This window comes from Alexandromys fortis, unplaced genomic scaffold, assembly GCF_014885135.2.
Source record: "Alexandromys fortis isolate MF-2015 unplaced genomic scaffold, M_Fortis_MF-2015_v1.1 scaffold_44, whole genome shotgun sequence".
Taxonomy (NCBI): Eukaryota; Metazoa; Chordata; class Mammalia; order Rodentia; family Cricetidae; genus Alexandromys; species Alexandromys fortis.
The window spans coordinates 7,887,794-7,906,333 of record NW_026067921.1 but is presented as its reverse complement, the minus strand read 5'-3'; the positions used below and the strand labels follow the sequence as shown (position 1 = coordinate 7,906,333).

Genomic DNA, 18,540 nt, shown 5'->3' with positions numbered 1-18,540 from the left:
ACGCCTCTCCATCCCCGGATCTCTTTTGTTTCCTTGTATCTAGCAGCTTTCTTGGCAGCTCCAAAGCCAGAGACAACCTTGAAGCTGGAGGGTGGGTTGCTCCCAAGGTGGTCTGCTCAGTGAGGAGACTGGCAGACACCGAGTAGAATTTAGATGGAGATGGAGATGGTGGTGTGTGCACTGTGGCCTTGAAGGGATTTCAGGGACCAGGTTTAGCCTCCGTGCCTCTGTCCGTTTAGAGGACAGCACAAAGGTCCCTGAATATTGGTGCACCCCCGTTCTTTCTGTTTTAGACAGGGTGTCATTGTGTAGCCCTTGCTGCTTTGCAACTTGCTTTATAGACCAGACTGGTCTCAAACTCACAGAGATTTGCCTGTCTCTGCCTCCCAAGTACTGAGTCATAGGGACAGCACAACCACACTTGGCTACCTTTCTGTTCTCTTTCTAGTCTTTTCTTCCTCTCCTCCCGCCTTCCCTTCTATACACACTCTCTTGCATGATATCAGGAGAAAGTTTAGGGACTGTTTTGGGGGCAGACAGGAAAAGAACAATCAGTGTCCTTAGGTCATGAGACTCTTTTATCCCGTCCTTTCGGGTCTGTCTTTCCATCTCAATTCTCTTGATTTTACATCCCCTGTGCTTTCCCTCTTGTAGGAGGTGGACAGGCAAGGCAGGATGAGAGATGGAGTTATCTCTGTTGATGCCTCCTGGGTCTATCAAGACGCCCAGTGAAAGGATGCTAATAAGAACTCTAAATTCACTTGTAGGAAAAGCAGCACTGTGGCCCCATTATTAATTCATTAATCATAAAGCCTTTCGTGAAGTGGGGACCATTCGACTTGGCTGAGTGTGACAGTTTTCACTAAACTCAACAATTTAGTTCTGAAGGGCTCCCGAGAGACCACCCACACTTTCCATCCTACCGGCGGCGACAAAGCACCTGCGCACCTGCGAGGAGGACGGAGCCTCTGTGTCTGCCCTGTGCCTGCATCACCTCGGAGGCTGGCTGAGATGCAGCTTCCAGTTCAGAAGCCCCAGTGGAAGGCTGTCTTCTGCACATCTGTAAGTTCTCTGGAGGTCCCACTAGCTCAGGGACCACATGTGGAGCGGCAAGGCTCCAGGGTCTCTGGAGAAGAGGGGTAAAAGACTTCCTCTGTCTCCAGGAAACAACCTGCAGCTTAGGGACACCACTCTCTGCATCCCTCTGCCTCAGCTGGTGACATTTGCCTGCAAAACCCAGACAGTACTGGACTGTTCCTCCAGACACCGCTGTCTCTTTCCTAACCTCACTCCAGTGAAGGGTGTTCCTTAACATTGCAAGATTTAGGTTTGGTGTTAGTACAGGAAAAGGGCCTCATGGGTTTTCAGCCCTGACTGTGAGGTCTCATCCAGCTCAAATTACCAGGAGGCTTAGAACTCACATTTAGGGAGAACCTGAAACCCATAACCTGTTTCTTTGATTGTTACAGGGATTTTTTTTTTTTTTTGCTGGGGCTTTTGGCTTTTAATTATTGACTTAGGATAGCTCTTTCTTATAATAATAAAAGGAATGCAGTCTCTCTCTCTCTCTCTCTCTATATATATATATATATATATATACACACACACATATATATATATACATATACATGTGTGTACATATAATTAAATTTGGAGTTTGTATTCATTTTCTTGTTAATTTAGTCAGGCATGGTGCCACACATCCATAGCTGCAGCATTCATGAAGCTGAGGCAGGAGAATGATGTGCAGTGTGAGGCTAGCCTGGGCTATACAATGATTCCTAGGCCTGCCTGGACTACAGAGTGAGCCCCTGTCTCAAAAGCAGTTTCTTCTTCTTCTCGCCAATCTGAGCAAGACTCTACTGCAGTAGCGTTCCATCTCTGTAAACAGAAGTATTAAAGAGGACTACGTGTCTCGGGGAACTGCTGAGCACGAAGAGAAGGTACACGCGGGACACGAGCAAGTACAAACACACGCCATGCTTAGTTCACTGTCAGAGCTGAAATGAATCCAGTGGCTTTCTCGAGCCTCAGCGTGTGGGGCTTCGGTGACGGATGTTGACAAATTCCAGCTTCGTTTTGTTCTGTGTTTAGTTTGGTTTGGGTTAAACAAACATTTGTTAGGCCCTTGCAAGGACTGTCTGTAGCGTCCTCGGTTCTGGTTGTTCTGAGAACCAGAAGGGGAAGTTAGAGGCTGTCCATTAAGAGCGTTCTCTATGTATCCGAGCCCGTGATTTGCGCCAGCCTTTGGCCCCCTCCCCTACCACTCAGTAAGCCATCAACAGATGTTTTCTTCTCCCGTTCTCCCGCCCCTAACCATCTAAGTATGGCATCTCCGTAGCATCAAGGTGAGATGGCTGGGTGTCTCCTTGTCCTCTTCGCTTGCTTTCATCTCTATCGGGAAGCTAGGCTTGTTAGAGTTCACACATACGAAACTCCCTTTTCAGTATTGGAGATTGAACCTGGGGCCTCGTGCCTGTTAGGTAAACTCTCTACCACTGACCGCATCTCCAGCCCTCTTTGTCACTTTTTTATTTTGTGTGTGTGTGTATGTCTATGTATGAGCATGTAGGTGTGGGTACGTGTGCGTACATGAGAAGGGCAGAGGTAACGGCACGTATCTTCTTCTCTTGCTCCCCACGTAATTCTTTCGCTGAATCTGGAGCTCACCAATTTGGCTAGACTGTCTGGCCAGCAAAACCCAGGGATCCCCCTGTCTCAGCAACCCCAGTGTTGGAGTTAAAGGCACACATCTCTGAACCTGCTTTTTCTGTTGGTTTTAGGGAACTTACCTCAGATTCTCCTGTTAAGGAGGCATCACTAGCCATGGAGACATAGTCACCCTTTTTGCTTTTTATTTTAAACAGCCTCATTAAGTTTCCAAAGTTGCTTTCAGCCCACTTTCAAGCCAAGGCTGATTTTGAACTTGCTTCAGCCTCCCAAGTAGCTGCGATTCCAGGCTTGTTGTCAGGCCTGGCGCTGTTTTATAGTATAAGTTATGTGCATAGTTGTATTATCATTTAGATTGACCAGTTTTTGCTTCAGCTTCCCTAGGAATTTTGTACCACTCCCCCATCTATGGTGTTTAATGCATTTACGTTATCCCCACTATAGTCAGGGGTGGGACTGGGGGCTGGAGAATATATAATCGGCTTTAATAGTAAAATGAAAATATGTGAAGATAAATTTTTTTTGCCTCTGATGGATTCGGAGGTTTTGATAGAGTCAAAGACAGAAACGTCTAATGGCAAAATTGATCAACTATCCAGGAAGAGAATGCACCCCCGCCTTACTGTACCCCTGTTTTTCTTTCTGCACACAAATCTGCCTTATAGTCCTGCCAGTGAGTGAATGTAAAACGAACGAGTCAATATTATCGAATCCCGTGCATTTGCCAAACACCGTGCTAAGTGCCTTCACATACATTTTCTCATTTAATGGCTCCTTTGCTTACTTACTGCAATGGAAAAAGTGGAACTGGGCCTTTGGTTGCTCCTCCCCCTCTCTGTCTGCACTAGCCTTCCGCTCACACTGAAACAAAATCCATTCTTTCTGCCTCTCATCCAGGTCTACGGCCAAAAGTTGGTTTCTCATTTCTAGAAGATGAAAGATGTGTTGATTTAGGAGAAAGATGGGGGCTGAAGGCAACCTGCTGCCTCACGCCACATCGTGTGGTGGGCACCTGCCTCTGGCTTCTTTCCTAGACCAGGCGTCATACTCTGGGGGACCAGAGTCCCCATCCATTCACCCCTCCCTTTGATTGATATGACATATGTTACTTACCACTGTCACTAACCCCAAGCCTCCCCTAATGAAACAAAATAAGACAAGACAAAACAACCCTGTCTCCTGGAGACAATGGGCAGGTCTTGAAATGTCTGGCTGTTTTCTCCTCTCACTGTGACTCTGATCTTGAATTCCCCTAGGAAAGCATTGCCCAGGTGAAGTTGCACCACCAGCAAGAAAGGAATCTTCCTGGACTCCAAGAGAAAGCCTGCCTCCTTATCTCAACTCTTAGGAATGGCTCTCCTGCTGCTGACAGAGCCATATGGGCCCAGCCCTAAGGTTGGTGCAGGCCTCCCAGGTGTTTTACAAAAAAGGAGGCAACCAGTGGCAGCCAGAGCCGAGCAGAGGCAGTGACCCCATTTACAGATGCATCCCAATATCCAGTGGCCAGCAGCCTGTGCTGCAATGCCGTGGTGTGTGACTGAGTTACAGCTGGCCTAGGCTGGTGGGGTAGAGGTACTGAGCCGTCAACAAGACATGTTTACCATCAGCGTGGGGTGACATTGTTATTCCAGAGGCTTCTGCTCTTCTTCCCTTTGTGCAGCAGGCATCTGAGTAACCGTGGTGGGCACTGAGCTGGAGCTGGGCACACAGCTTGCCCTCCACCGCAGAAAGATGAGTAGAAGAATGTGGGAAAGATACTTAGAATTTAAAGAAACTCACAACTGTAGGATTGAGAGCATAGCCCTCCAGAATGTGTAAGAAGTCGTACAAAAGGGTGGTATGACGGTTACCTTGAACAACCTGACACAATGCACAGCCAGCTGGGAATGGAGTCTTTTTTTTTTTAAATTTTTATTATGTATATAGTGTTCTGGATACTAGATCTCATTACAGATGGTTGTGAGCCATCATGTGGTTGCTGGGAATTGAACTCAGGACCTCTGGAACAGCAGTCAGTTCTCTTAACCTTTGAGCCATCTCTCCAGCCCTGTTGGGAATGGAGTCTTGATAAGGGATTTCCCAGATCAGTGCGGTGGTTTGAATGGGGATATCCCCCCCATAGGCTCACATGTTTGGACGCTTGCTCCCCACTTGGTGGTGCTGTTTGGGAGGTTTAGGAGCTGTGGATTCTATGTCTTGAAGGTAGGCTTTGAGAGCATAATTTACTCTTGTCATTTCCAGGTCCTTCTCTCTGCTTGCCGCTTGCCGATTGAGATGGGAGCTGTTCCTGCCGCCATGTCTGCCACCTGTTGCCAAGATTCCCTGCCACGATGGTCTCTTATCCCTCTGGAGCCATAAGCCAGTAAAATCTTCTATAAGCCGCCTTGATCATGGTGGGTTTTTTAACTTTCTAAAAAATAATTTATCTCCATTTTATGTGCATTGTTGTTTTGCCTGCCTGTATGTCTGTGAGGGTGTCAGATCCCTTGGATTTGAAGTTACAGACAGTTGTGAGATGCCATGTGCATCTGGAATTGAATCCAGGTCATCTGGAAGAGCAGTCAGTGCTCTTAACCACTGAACCATCCCTCTAGCCTCAATCATGGTCTTTTTATCATGGCAACAGAAAAGTAACTAACACAATCAGGTTGGCCAATTGGGGAGAAGGATAGAGGATGTGTCTGGGAGGTGAGTCAGGTTAATCAATAACAGTGTGATTTTGCTTGTCTGGTATAGGGTCTGAAGTCTATCTGAGGGAACTGGGAGCCACTAACTGTCCTAGGATGAGGGAAGGACATTAAAATATGTTTGTTTCTTAGCCCAGGATAGGGGTGGGGGTGGTACACAGGAGGAAAAAAACTATGGTAATAATCATATTCTGACATTTCAGTTCCAATATCTTATTTTTAACTGATTTTAATTGGCATGTAATAATTGCTTATATCTACAGGGTAGAGAGCGATGATTCAATCCATATATGCAATGTGCATTGATCAGATCAGCAGGATTGGCCTTTCCATCTTATTGGACATCTGTCACGTCCTGTGTTCAGACCCTGCGAACGCTGTCTTCTAGCTCTTGATAGTGGAGTAATATTCTGTAGACGACAGTCACCCCATTGTGCTATCATCCCTTTCATTTGTGCATTATTGAGTCTTCCTCTGTCCCACATCTCCTACTCTGCGAAGTCTCTTTTTATGACATGTTATTGGGTTATGTTTTTAGAACGCAATTGTAAGATGAAGACTAAATGTACGGTAGTTCTAGGGCCACTGTGGAGAATTTTGTAGCCCAGAGACAAATGATGCAGACCCAAGCTACACCAGAGCAATAGGAATGCAGACAGGAGGGTCCCAGGGGTATAGAGCTGTTGTTCCAGGTGGGGCGGCAGGCATTCTAATGGCTCTAGGCTTTGGTGGGTGGAGGCAACAGTAAGAAAAGAAGACCTGTTGGGAGGCTCGTGGGGCAGAAACCCTTTCAGTGCCTCGAGGACCACGTCGATGTCAGTGGAGCTGGGGACTTTCCCCATGCAATGCAAAGGAGGCTACATGAGAGGCCAGACCCTGGAGGCTAGAAAGGATGGGGCTCCTAACACCTGCCTGGTTGCTAAAATTGAGTCTTTGTGGAACCCAGGCTGCAAATGAGAGGTCTTCGGTACCTGCAGCCAAGCAGGGCCTGATGAGCTGTTTCCATGGAGACACAGTGCTGTGTGCAGGCGTAGGCGGGTTGATCCATTCCAGAGCCTTGGGTCACAAGGCTGTAGCGGGCTAACAGGAAAAAGGCTTGATCGATCAGGAAAGGATGTTCAAAACTATTGGCAGCTAATTGAGGCTGTGTTGTCATAATTCTAGATTAAGGCTAACAAATCGGGATCCTGCTAGCTGCCACTTAGAGAAAGCACAAGGAAGCAGACACCGATTCAGTTCAGGCTAACCCCAAATGCGCAGACACCCATCCCAGGCCCATTCTGTATCCTTGAGTTCTTAAGTAGCTACATCTCTCTTGCAACCCTCTGAGACACAGGCAGCGACCAGGAGACTTAATCTCCTTTTCATTTGTCATATGAATGGCAAAAAATATGCAGGAAGCCTAAGCCTGGCTCTTGAAAAAAAACCCTCAGATTCTGGCAAAGCTCCAAGCTGGATGTTGGGAAGCATTTTGAGAACGACTGTGCACAGAGAGCCAGCCGCTCACAGCGCTCAGAAGATGGAGGCCAGGTGATTAGTGATTCAAAGCCTGCTGCAGCAGCGTGAAACCCTATCTCAAAACAAAAACTAGCAAAAAGAAAGCCAGCGGCAATGAAGCCCCGAGTATGTAGCATGTATGCATGTATGTCGTAAAATGGCCATAGCATGCGGTTTACCATTGGACATTTTGAAGTGTACAATTCAATGACATAAAGTACATGCATGATCTTGGACTGGAGATGTAGGTTATTGGTACAGCATGTGCTTAGAATACACTAGCCGTGGGTTCCAAATAGCACTTTTTTTTTGAAGTATGCTTACAATCTTCTGCATCCATTATCACTATCCACTTCCAAATTTACACTTTGCTCTAGTTAATTTTATATTGCTGTATGTAACAAAATACCAGAGGCAGGATACTCTGTAAAGAAGAAAGGTTTATTTATCAGGAGACTCGGGATTCAAGAGCATGATGCTGGCATCTGAGTGGTCTGTTGAGGACCTCGTGGTAGATGGTTCCACAAGGGTGGGTATGTGTGTGGAGGAGGTCACATGGCAAGATGGGATTCATTAGACCAGCATCAACCTGCTTGTATGGACAGAGTCTACACATCCTGATCGGTTTACACCAGGCCCTACTACCTCGTCACCACCACACTGGGGACCTAGGCTCCAGTCTGAGTGACCTTCTGGAGGACAAACTTTATAGCATGCCTTAAAGATGTTAAACACTGCGGTCGTGCTGTGGCGTTTCTGCTGGCGGAGTGATAGTTAGGGCGATGGCTAATCTCAGTTGTCAGCTTGGCGGAATTTAAAATCACCAAGGCGTATCTGTGAGATATTATCTCGACCAACTTTACTGAGAGGGGCAGACCCACCGTAAAGGTGGGTGATGGCATTTCACCCGCTGGGATCATTGGAGACTGAGCAAAAAAAGAGTAAGCAAACTGAACCCAAGCACCCGTCTCCCTCAGTGTTTGATACGGTGTGTCCAGCCACCTCAAGTACCTACTGCCACGCCTCGCCATCATCCTGGACTGTATCCTTTGGAACTGTAAGCAAAAATAAGCTCTTCCTTCCTCCCTCCCTCCCTTCCCCTTCCTTCCTTCCTTTCCTCCCTTCCCCTCCTTCCTTCCTTTCCTCCCTCCCTCCCCCTCCCTCCTTCCTTCTTTCCTTCCTTCCTTTCCTCCCTCCCACCCTCCCTCCCTCTCTATCTCCCTCCCTCCTCCCTCCCTCCCGTTGCTTTTGTCAGGTACTTGGCCAGGGTAATGAAGTGACTGATGTGTTAACCAGAGGAAAAACTGGGTAAAGCCTGTTTTGGTCAGTTGCTGTCATTGTAGACATGGGGGATGGTGGCATAAAGGTCCTCATGGTGTGGGTGAACTTGTTAAACCTGCTCTCTGGAAGGGGATTGATTTTAACTTCTTGATCTGATAGGACTCTTCTTGATCTGCAATTATTCGAATGGTCGAGCAGTACTAAGAATTTATGTCAGGGCCGGGGCCTTTACATCTTGTTAGAGGAAAACCTTGTTCCCAAATTAGTGGGACATAGTGTGGGAGGAAGTATTTAGGAACCAGCTTCAATTTAAGTGAGAAAAAAAGTTAGTGCTTGAGAGAGATGAGACATTATTTTTATAATATTTTTAATTTATTCTTTGAGAGTTTCATACAGGTATATTATGCATTTTGAGTGTATCTATCCCATACCCCCTCCAGATCCCCTCAACAAGTCCCTCTTTTCTTTCTTTCTTTTTCTTTTCTTTTTTTTTTAATACAGGTTTCTCTATGTAACAGCTCTGGTTGTGTCCTGGAGCTTGCTCTGTAGACCAGGCTGGCCTCGAACTCACAGAGATCCACCTGCCTCTGCCTCCCAAGTGCTTGGTTTAAAGGTGTGCAGCTCTTATTTTCAATTGAGTTCAATTACTGTTGGCCTATACATATTTTTTTTATTGATTTTCGAGACAGGGTTTCTCCGTGGCTTTTGGTTTTTGTCCTGGAACTAGCTCTTCTAGACCAGGCTGGCCTTGAACTCACAGAGATCCGCCTGTCTCTGCCGTGCTGGGATTAAAGGCATGCGCCACCACTGCCCGGCTTATACATATATTTTTGAGGTAAAAAATATCATACTGAACATCTCATCCTAGGGAAAAAATTGACAGTAGCATTAAGTAATTCATATTTACCAGTTCAATTTGGCTACTTTTCAATGTGTATATATTACAAAAATTATACTCTACATAATAAATATTTGTAATTATTCATTTAAACACTAAATGTATTTTATCTTAATTTTTGATATCATAAATGAGAGTTGAGTCTGCATTGTTTCCACCCCTCCCTCTCTCACCTCCAATGCCTTCCATGCCCCCTTTCCAAATTCCTGACCTATTCTTCTTTATCACTGTTACACAGATATATGCACACACATATATATGTAGCTATGTATGTATATGTATATATATATATGCACAATACACAGACACAAATATATGAAGCTTACTGAACCCATTTGGTGTAATATTCTTTCATAATTAGAACTTCACAACTTTGTGACTTGGCTTATGTCTCCAACCGCAGGTCAATGTGTTTAGAATATTGTCTTATTTACTCTTCCTGTTGCTGTGATAAAGGACCCTGACAAGAGCCACTTAAGGGAAAGGAAACTTATTTTGGCTCAGTGTTCAAGGGTCCAGTCCATCGTGGCGGGGAGTCAGAGCAGCAGGAGCGCAGCGCAGCTGGTCATAGCGTATTAACAATTAGAAGCAGACGTTGGGGGAATGCATGTCCTCAGCTCTATTTCCTCCTTCCATTCACGCCAGGACTCAGCCCAGGGCACAGTACCATCCACAGTGGTCAGGTCTCCCCAGCGGCATGCCCAGAGATCGTGTTCCAGGGGATTCTGAACCCCAACAAGCTGACAGTTGTACTAACAGTCGCCGTCATCTGGGCTCATTTTCTAGGTCTAAGCTCAGTGGGCCCCAAAGCTCAAAGCAGCCACCGCAAGGATACATGCTCAGAACAAAGGAGGAGGAGGGAGAAGGAGCACGATTGATCGGATGAAACTTTTTTCTACTGTAAATCCAATCTAACTCTCATACCATGTTTTGGGAAATTTAGCAAGAAATGCTTTAGTAAACCATTCCTGGGAACTCGACTCAGAGGAGCCAGGCTGCTTTGGGTGTCATCACTCCAAACGCCAGGGAGAAATCTGGGGATTTGTAGGTCTTCTGCTTTGTTTTGGCCACTGTATTCTGTGCAGTTCTCAGAGCATGGCCATAGCGTTTTCATTCGGTCCGGGATGATCAAGCAGTTCTTTATCTCCACATTCACCTCCATTTATCAGAGCCCGAACCCCGGAGGGAAGCTCAGAAAAACATTATTAGCAGTCAAGACAGTGTTTGTAGTCATTAAGATCCTATTAGAAGGCGATTTCCAGAATGGCGCTGGGAAGAGCCCTACGGTCCCCTGTCAACAAAACATTCATATTGTAAAAACAATCATTCAAAGTCTCCAGAAAGCTTCCTAAGGGTATACAGCAAGTACTCGTTTATTTAAGAAAATCTACTAATCTCAATAAGAGAGAGAACTTATGGCATCTAAACCATGCTCCCTCCTACTCCATCTAACCTAGATTGTTGTGACAGAAGCTCCAGCCTGCCCAGGAAGGCAGGGCTCTTGTCAGTCAAGGCCAACAGTGTCTCCTTGCCACATCTATGTTGTAGGTGCTAAATTCCATCCCATCCCCCCAAAAGTGCAGCCCAAAGGTGGAGGACTTTATTCCTGTCCAGGCCTCCACTTAGATATGGCAGACACATAAAAGTGGGGACCAATTGCATCCACGCTATTTGGTGTGTGACGCAGTCTCCACAAAGGAAAATGAAAAGCAAAACAAGAGGTCACTGCCCCCACTCAGTGCTCTTTCTGTAAAGCAGGGCCATCAGGCCAAGCCAAGTGCCTGTATTCAATAGGAGAGTCCTAGAGACTCTGTGGGAGGAAAGAGGCCAGCTGTAAGAACACAGAGTACTGATGAGGGGAGGCTGTGTTTGGAAGAGGGCATGGCAAAGTTCCCACTGAAGTCAGTTAAGAACAGTTGAGACTTGGGTACTAAGCAATGAAAAGGAAGCTGTTGGCTCCGCGAGAGAACTAGATAAGCTTTAGGTTGGTTGGTTTGCTAGAGAATATTAGGGAAAGAAAGAGCCAAGGAGAGCCTTCTGGGCTTAGGACAAATCTTGAAGACTGACCTCAAAAGCCACCGTGAAGAGGCTGCTGTGTAATTGGATCAGTGTGGAGAAATCGATGACCCGGAGCACTGGGGGGAAACAGTGCAATAGATGGCAAGAAGTAGAGCCTACAACCTAGGGATCGTATCACTAGAGGCTGAAAACTTGAAGGAGAGGGAGGGAGGGACAGACAGACAGTCAGGTTTCCTGAAAGCACCGCCATCCTGGAGTAACTGTGCGTGTTCTAAAAGTGACGCTGGCTGCTCCACATCACACGCCCATGTGAGCAATGTCAAATGAGAAAAGGACTTCTCACCAAAAGAATTCAGGCAGTCCACCAAGTAGATGGGTGGTAATCAGCTTTACAACAAGAGAATCAGCAATCAGCATTGTTATAAAATACTATTAAAAACATCCTGTTTGCAGCAAGAAAAACAATGTGTAGCATATGTCTCCTATACAAGGAGGTAAACAGGCTTCAGTGGGAACTGCAGTAGGAGATGGCCGGGAGGTTGGACTTAAAGGCTTCACGGCAGATATTGTATGTTCAGAGAACAAAGGAAATCGCTCTCACAGAGGAAAGGGGACATGTCTCACTAGATAGGGGTTGACAGTCTAAATGCAGAGACGGAAATGACTTTAAAAAAAAAAAAAACAGTGGGAATTCTAGAGTTGAAAAGTACAGGAATTGAAATAAAAACATTCACTCCAAGTGCTCAGTGGTAGATTCACCCTAGAAGAAGAATCGGCATTTTTTGTTTTGTTTTGTTTTTTGAAACTGGGTCTCACTATGTAGTTTTGGCTGAAACTCCCTCTGTAGACCAGGCTGGCCTTGAACTCAGAGACTTCTCTGCCTCCTGAGTGCTGGGATTAATGGCATGTGCCACAGTACCCAGCAATTCAGCGGATCTGAAGCTAGAGATTTTTTGTTGTCAAGATCAGAGGGAAAGGATGAAGAAATATGGAAAAGAGTCTCAGACGAATGTGGAATTACTTAGGAAACAGAATGCCCGGATGGAGTAGGCGATCTTGTTCTGGTGTCACGGAATCACAAGAATGTTTGAATGGGAGGGGAAAACAGGAATTAGAATTACTCTGTGTGGGTAGAGTTAGTGTCTGGAAACAGTGGGGATGGTTGCACAATTTTGTCAGTGTGCTTTATGCCACTGAACTGTATGATTAAAATGGGAAACTACATTATGTACAATTTACCAAATTTAATTAATTTTTTTTTTTTTTGGTTTTTCAAGACAGGGTTCCTCTGTAGCTTTGGAGTCTGTCCTAGAACTTGCTCTATAGACCAGGCTGGTCTTGAGCTCACAGAGATCCACCTACTTCTACCTCCTAAGTGCTGGGATTTTAAATTGTTTTACCACATTTTTTTTAAATTGTGGTAAATTGTAGTGAATATATCAAAATATGCATACTGGGGGAAAGGATTTAGTGAGATACTGGACAAAACCCCTGAAATTTTTATGAAATATATCCATCTAGTTATCTAAGAACAGCTTCTATGCCTAGATACACTAAAGTAAAAATACAGACAGAGGAGGAAGAGAATTGTGGCAGCAACTTGATCAAGCAATAGCAAAGGCAAAACAAACAGGTTAAGGATGTGTCGCAGTGACAGAGCATTTACTTAGCATGGGTGAGGCCCACACCACAAACAAACAACCACAAGAAAAACACAGGCAAAACATGTACAAAAGAACCCAAATAAGATAAACAGCTGACTTCTCCACATAAACAGTCGTTGCCAGGAGACAGTGGGAGATATTTTCACAATGCTGAAAGAGACAACAAGGGCACCAACTAAGAATCTTCTCTCTAGTAGAACGGCCGCTCAGAACTGAAGCAGAGGAGGAGGGCTTCGGGCAGAGCTGTGAGGTTGGAGGTGGAGGACAAGGTCAAGCAGCCTTAGCAGATGCCTTGGTGAGTAAGAGTGCCGCCCCTTTTTTGCCAGTCAGTGATCCACTGCAGTGTCCAGCCTCTTGACACGGTGACATGACATTGCCATTTGTAAATGTGTCGGGCTGCTTTCATAGCTGTCCAGGGACGCATGAGGACATGCTTGCGCTAGAGGAATCTGCACATTTCAAGATTTCAAGTAGTATTTTCAACCCAGAAAGAAATTGTGTAATTATTAAAGCGAGTTGTGCTTTCTATCAAAGTTACAGCTGTTTGTGTAAATGAAATGCTTTGCAGATTTTATCAGCGTGGGACAGAGAAAGCCATCAGTTACAATTCCCAGAGACATACTCTAACGGCGATATGTGTGGTGAGTTTTCCCTCTCCTTCCCTTCTGTTCTGAGATTACAGCTAGCCAGGGTACAGTACGGCTCTATCCATGAAAGAGCCTAAGGATGGATGTGAACTGCATGACCACCTGGAAGAGATGAGACCTAGTGACTTGCTTGTGGCATGTTGACTCTTAAAAGGAAAATGAATTGATCTGCAGGGTGCCTTGGATGAAACAGTCGTGATCCCTCTCTGTTAGTTCCCAGAAAGGCAACTGTCTGATCTTTCAATAGGATAGGCTTGCTCAACCCTTGAAGGAAGCTGGGGGTAGATAAGGAGCTAGTAGTTCCAGCTAAAGGCAGCGACTCTACTTACAGACTCAGGACACAGGCTAACGTTCCGTCTACTCTTTAACTTCCCTCTTTGACTTTTAAGCGAATGTAAATCTTGAGTAGACTTACATCAGGATGCTCACAAGAGAGGACTCTGTCCTTCACCCCTTTCCCCATGCACGGTTCTAGTGTAGCTGGAGACAGAATCACAACACGAACACACAATGTCTATCATGGAGATCAAATGATTGCAAAGCGTTTGCAATGTAGTCTTTATTTTCCTCTTTTCTGGAGGAAGATAAGCTTATTCGTTGTTTAAATAAGATTTATAGGTCATCTGAACATTTCAACATTCACCTCTGAAGAATAAGCACAGGTTTGTGGGGGACACACAATTCTGCTATCATGCCTCAGAAAAGCCACATAATTTTTAACATTATTAATCATTGATCTACATTTCGAATTTCCTTGCTTGTTTCATGAAATATTGCTTCAAAACTGTGGTAAACTGTACCTAATGTAACGTTTTCTAGCTCAACCATACAATTCAGTGGGACTAAACATGTTGACAACATTGTGCAGCCCTCACCACTGTTTCCAAACAATGACTCTCTCCGCCAAGAGTAATTCCTGTGTTTCCCTCCCCCTCCAAAAATCTTGTGATTCTGCTTAATTCAAACAAGAACTCGTACTTCATTCAGGCATCCTATTTATGAAGATTCTTTCTGTCTCGTGTTGCCTCCTCGCTCCATAGCCACATGCATTGCATTCTCATGATGTCAGCCTCTGTTGAGTCCCATCTGATTGTCGCATGGAATATCCTGTGTTCTCTATTATCCGATTGCTTCTTTATGCTGAGATTTAACATGTTCTTCTCTGCGTTTCTTGTAAACTGGAGGTTAGATAGATCCAAAGACGATATGAATCAGGTGTACACTTGGGTAAAGTCCTTGTGGATAAATCTGTGTGCTTGCCACATCATTTTAGGTCAGACGTAATGTCTGGTTGTCCCACCATTTGATGAGGCTAATAGGGAGTCAGGGGTCAAAGGGACAGTCTCCTATTAAATAAGTTTTGAAAGATGAGAATTGGTTATTAAACTTTTAGAAAGAATTACCCCTGTGTTAAAGACTCATGTCATGTTGCCTGGCACATAGTCTTTGTCTTGGAGAGCGTAGGTGGAGAAGCTGGATGTGGGGATATGCACCTGACCTCTCAGCATTAGAGATGTCGAAGTAGGAGGATTGGGAGTCCAAGGAAACAGCCCCAGCTATGAAAGAACCTGTCTGAAAACAAACAATCACAAAAGGCAGAGAAGGGGGAGATAAAAAGTTGGAGACTGAGACAGAAATATATATACATATATATATATGGAAATATCTATATGGAAGGAGAGAGGGAGAGACACGGAGACAGAGATACAGAGAGACTAGCCTCTTTATGGTGTGGATGCCGTCCTGAAGCTCTAGTTTATCCCAATGGGTAGCTTGCTAATCAGCACAGAATAGGAAATATGAGGTCTGAAAGAGACTATGTGTTCTTTGGGCCCCAGAAAGGTCTTCAAACCTGGTCATTAACCAGAATTTAGCCGTAGACATTTTTTTTCCTGACTTTTATCTAATGACAGAACACTTTGGAAACTCAGATATTAGAGAATTGTTTTTACAATGTTCTAAAATAAGTGGTGTGTGTGTGCACGCGCACGCGTGTGTCCATCTTGACAAATCACTTTATGTTCCAAAGTTTAAAAATTAAGGAATAACATTTATTTGGAAAGCAAGATCTTTAGTTGTTTGCTGTGTACCACCCATTTTAGAATGGGGGAGAGTCTATCCCTCTTGTTCTTATTTTTTGACTTTCGGCTGCTGCAAACTGAAGAGCCAACTCAGTGAAGACTCACAAAATTAAGTTAAAGAACTTCATTGTCATTTTTAAACTAAGAATTTGAACCTCTAAAAAAATAAGTTAACTTTAATCTCCAAATAAATACTTTGTTTTAGAGCAGTTAAATCCTTGTGTCAGCTAGTCTCTGCCCAAGGTTGCCCTGGATTTCTGGGTCCCCAGAGGGCTTTTTAGTTTCTGTTGTCTATCTGTTTTTATATTCATTTTTGTTTCAATTATGTTGTTTTTCATCTAGGAAGTTGTTGTGAATTCTCTGCACAGAGAAACAGAGTTCAACCTTAGGATGATGTTAGGCTTGTGTTTTTTATTTTGCAGCTAGAATTAAGTCATATACCGTCTTTCCGTTTCTAAACTCCGCCTGTTTTCTTTGCTTGCTCCTTTTCTTTTTCTTTCTCCTGCCCCTCTCCCTTTCCATTGGTAGGTAGCGTGGGCTGGCACGCTTCTCTGAGTCTCCCCATTCCCACTAGCAACTCTGTTTTGTAGACGGATCCTTCTGCTTCACATCAGCCTGTGGTTATGACACTCAGTGGAATCAAAGGAATGGAAGAATCCCAGGGGAGGACAGGCTGTGCCTGGGTCTAGGTGCTGAACTCCCTGCTGGCCAACTTCCATCCGTTTGGAACTGCCAGCTGCAGTTTCTAGGCCAGGTTCTCAGAACTCTCAGAGTTCTATGAGGATTATATCAGAAGCAGTTTAACTATATCCAGTACTTTAAAATGCCTGGGAAATTTTATGTATTACCCACACCAAACCTGAAGAGACGGATTAGAATAATGAAGTGTCATCCTTTGGTGGGGAGGTGTAGGGACAAGTCTGGAAGTTGTGGGGAGAATACATAGGGTAAAAAAAAAAAAAAAAAAAAAACCATAGTCCATGTGGAGAAACCTTGTTGTGTCATCTGATGGAGAGAGATTGGTACCACAGGCCTACACCAGCACCAGGAAGGCTGAATTGGGAAGATCTTGAGTTCAAGGCCATATTGAAGCTTTTTAGTGAGACCCTGTTCTGAAAAAAAAAAAAAAAAACAAATAGGGTAGAGGTTGTAGCTCAGTTAGTAGAGCACTTGCCCTGAGAAGCCCTGGGTTCTGTTGCCAACATTGCATACTTGGCATAGTGGCACATACTGGTAATCCCAACACTTGAAAGCTGGCAGCAGGAGGATTAGAAGCTCAAGTTCATCCTTAGCTACACAGCAAGTTCAAGGCTACCCCGAGTGGCATGACACTGCCTCAAAAAAAGAAAGAAAGAAAGAAAGAAAGAAAGAAAGGAAGGAAGGAAGGAAGGAAGGAAGGAAGGAAGGAAGGAAGGAAGAAAGAAAGAAAATCACCACTGTTGTCAGAGGCCACTCATTTTTTCCCAGTCACCCAGACCCAAAATAATCACACAGAAACAATATTATTTTGTAATACTGTTTTGCCAATAGCTTAAGCATATGGCTAGCTAGTTCTTATATCTTAAATTAACCCATTTCTATTAATCTGTGTATTATCGTGAGGATGTAGCCTACTGGCAGGGTTCCGTCCATCAGGCGTCTGTCTAGTTGTGGCTCCATAGATTCTCTTTGACTCTGCCTACTCTCTCTCTCTACATCTCTGATCAGATTTCCTACCTGGATTTACTCTGTTAAGCCATTGGCCGAAAGCAGCTTCTTTATTAACCAATGGCAATAAAACATTTTCACAGCATAGATCACCTCCCACATTACCTCCCCTTTTCTGTCTAAATAAAAAGGAAGGTTTTAACTTTAGCATAATAAAATTAGATATAAAAAAGTTGTCAAGCAAGAATTATAGTTACAATATTTATGTCTACTTTATCTTTTATCATAACTAAGGAAAAATATAACTATCTATTCTTCAACTCCATCAAAGAACCTAGAAGGATATTACCTAAGTAAACAAGAAGTACATTGTAAGCAACTTCTAAAACTCTAATTGATAGAGACATCTCGCTGCCTGTACAGTCACCCAAAGTTCTTCTGTAACATTGGGGTACCTATCTTCATCCTAGAGGTCCATAATATCTGGCAGACCTTTTCATGAAGCAGGAAATTTGAAGATCTCTTATGCCATGTACTGGCAAAGTTCATCAGTTGCTTTCTTCTGTGTCCTGGAAAATGTCTGGCAGGCTCTTTCATGAAGCAGGAACCCTGAAGGACTGTCTCACCTTTAGGCAAGTTCAGCAGTCATTTTTCTGTGGGTCCTGCATGTCCAGTTCATAGAGCATAATATCAAACAGTCCAGGCAAGAGCAGTTTCTTGCTCAAATGGCCAGCAAACTCCATAAGGAGTCTCTTCAATGCCCATTATCCTCTTTAATTGGTGCTGCTAGGAGCAGATGTGTCTCACTGTCATGAAAAGTCCTAAATTCTTAAAGCATTTTAAATGCCATATTCTGAAATCTTTGAAAGATTTGAAATATATCTGAAATATATCTCTGTACATCTAGAAAACTTAGATAACATGACTATAAGCTTGACTATTATAGATGACTATCTATTAACCTGTACTTCTTAATTATACATTTTTAAATGAGCTACACAAACACAATACCGTAAATCAAGAGCACAAATATACATATAACAAAATTGACCTTAAATTTATATCAATAAACCAAGATCCATACTACTGCAAATCTCTATAGCATATCCCCCTTAAAATGTAAGCAAGCACTTAGAAGCAATATTTGAGGAATTTGGGCATAGTTCTTTCCAAACTGCTTCCTGCTTTTTGTTGGACAAAGTAACTTTTGGGGGTGTTCATGGTGAAATTTCAGGGGTCTTGATCTGTCAAACCACATTAGCCTGGAAGGAATCCACAAGTTCTCATCTTCTGTAGAAACAAAAGAAGAAGCTTTTTTCCAAAGCAACGTATCCTTAGACCCAAATTTTGAAGTCAAGATACCTTTAAAATATATATGTTGGTTTAGATTAGCAGCCCATATAATGAAATGTCTCTCTGTACTTAGCTCATTCACAGTCAAAAAAATTT

The 18,540-nt window shown here is 44.0% G+C and overlaps 1 protein-coding gene across 18 annotated transcripts in view; it reads left to right on the top strand.

The window, feature by feature from the left end:
* Positions 1 to 18,540, top strand: part of LOC126501214 (uncharacterized) — a 166,316-nt gene that overhangs the window by 114,489 nt on the left and 33,287 nt on the right. For 12 of the 18 annotated variants that reach the window (XR_007591568.1, XR_007591566.1, XR_007591573.1 and 9 more), the window contains 5 exons: positions 881 to 1,062; positions 3,927 to 4,065; positions 4,912 to 5,063; positions 12,914 to 13,011; positions 13,285 to 13,357. Coding sequence is in view for 1 of the 18 variants with exons in the window: in XM_050141761.1 (XP_049997718.1) it covers positions 4,912 to 5,063; positions 12,911 to 13,011; positions 13,285 to 13,357 (326 nt within the window). In the remaining 17 variants the exon portion in view is untranslated. Of the gene's footprint in view, positions 1 to 767; positions 1,063 to 3,926; positions 4,066 to 4,911; positions 5,064 to 7,831; positions 7,912 to 12,910; positions 13,012 to 13,284; positions 13,358 to 18,540 lie in introns of those variants that run through there. The other 6 variants (XR_007591572.1, XR_007591571.1, XR_007591577.1 and 3 more) reach the window with 6 other exon arrangements.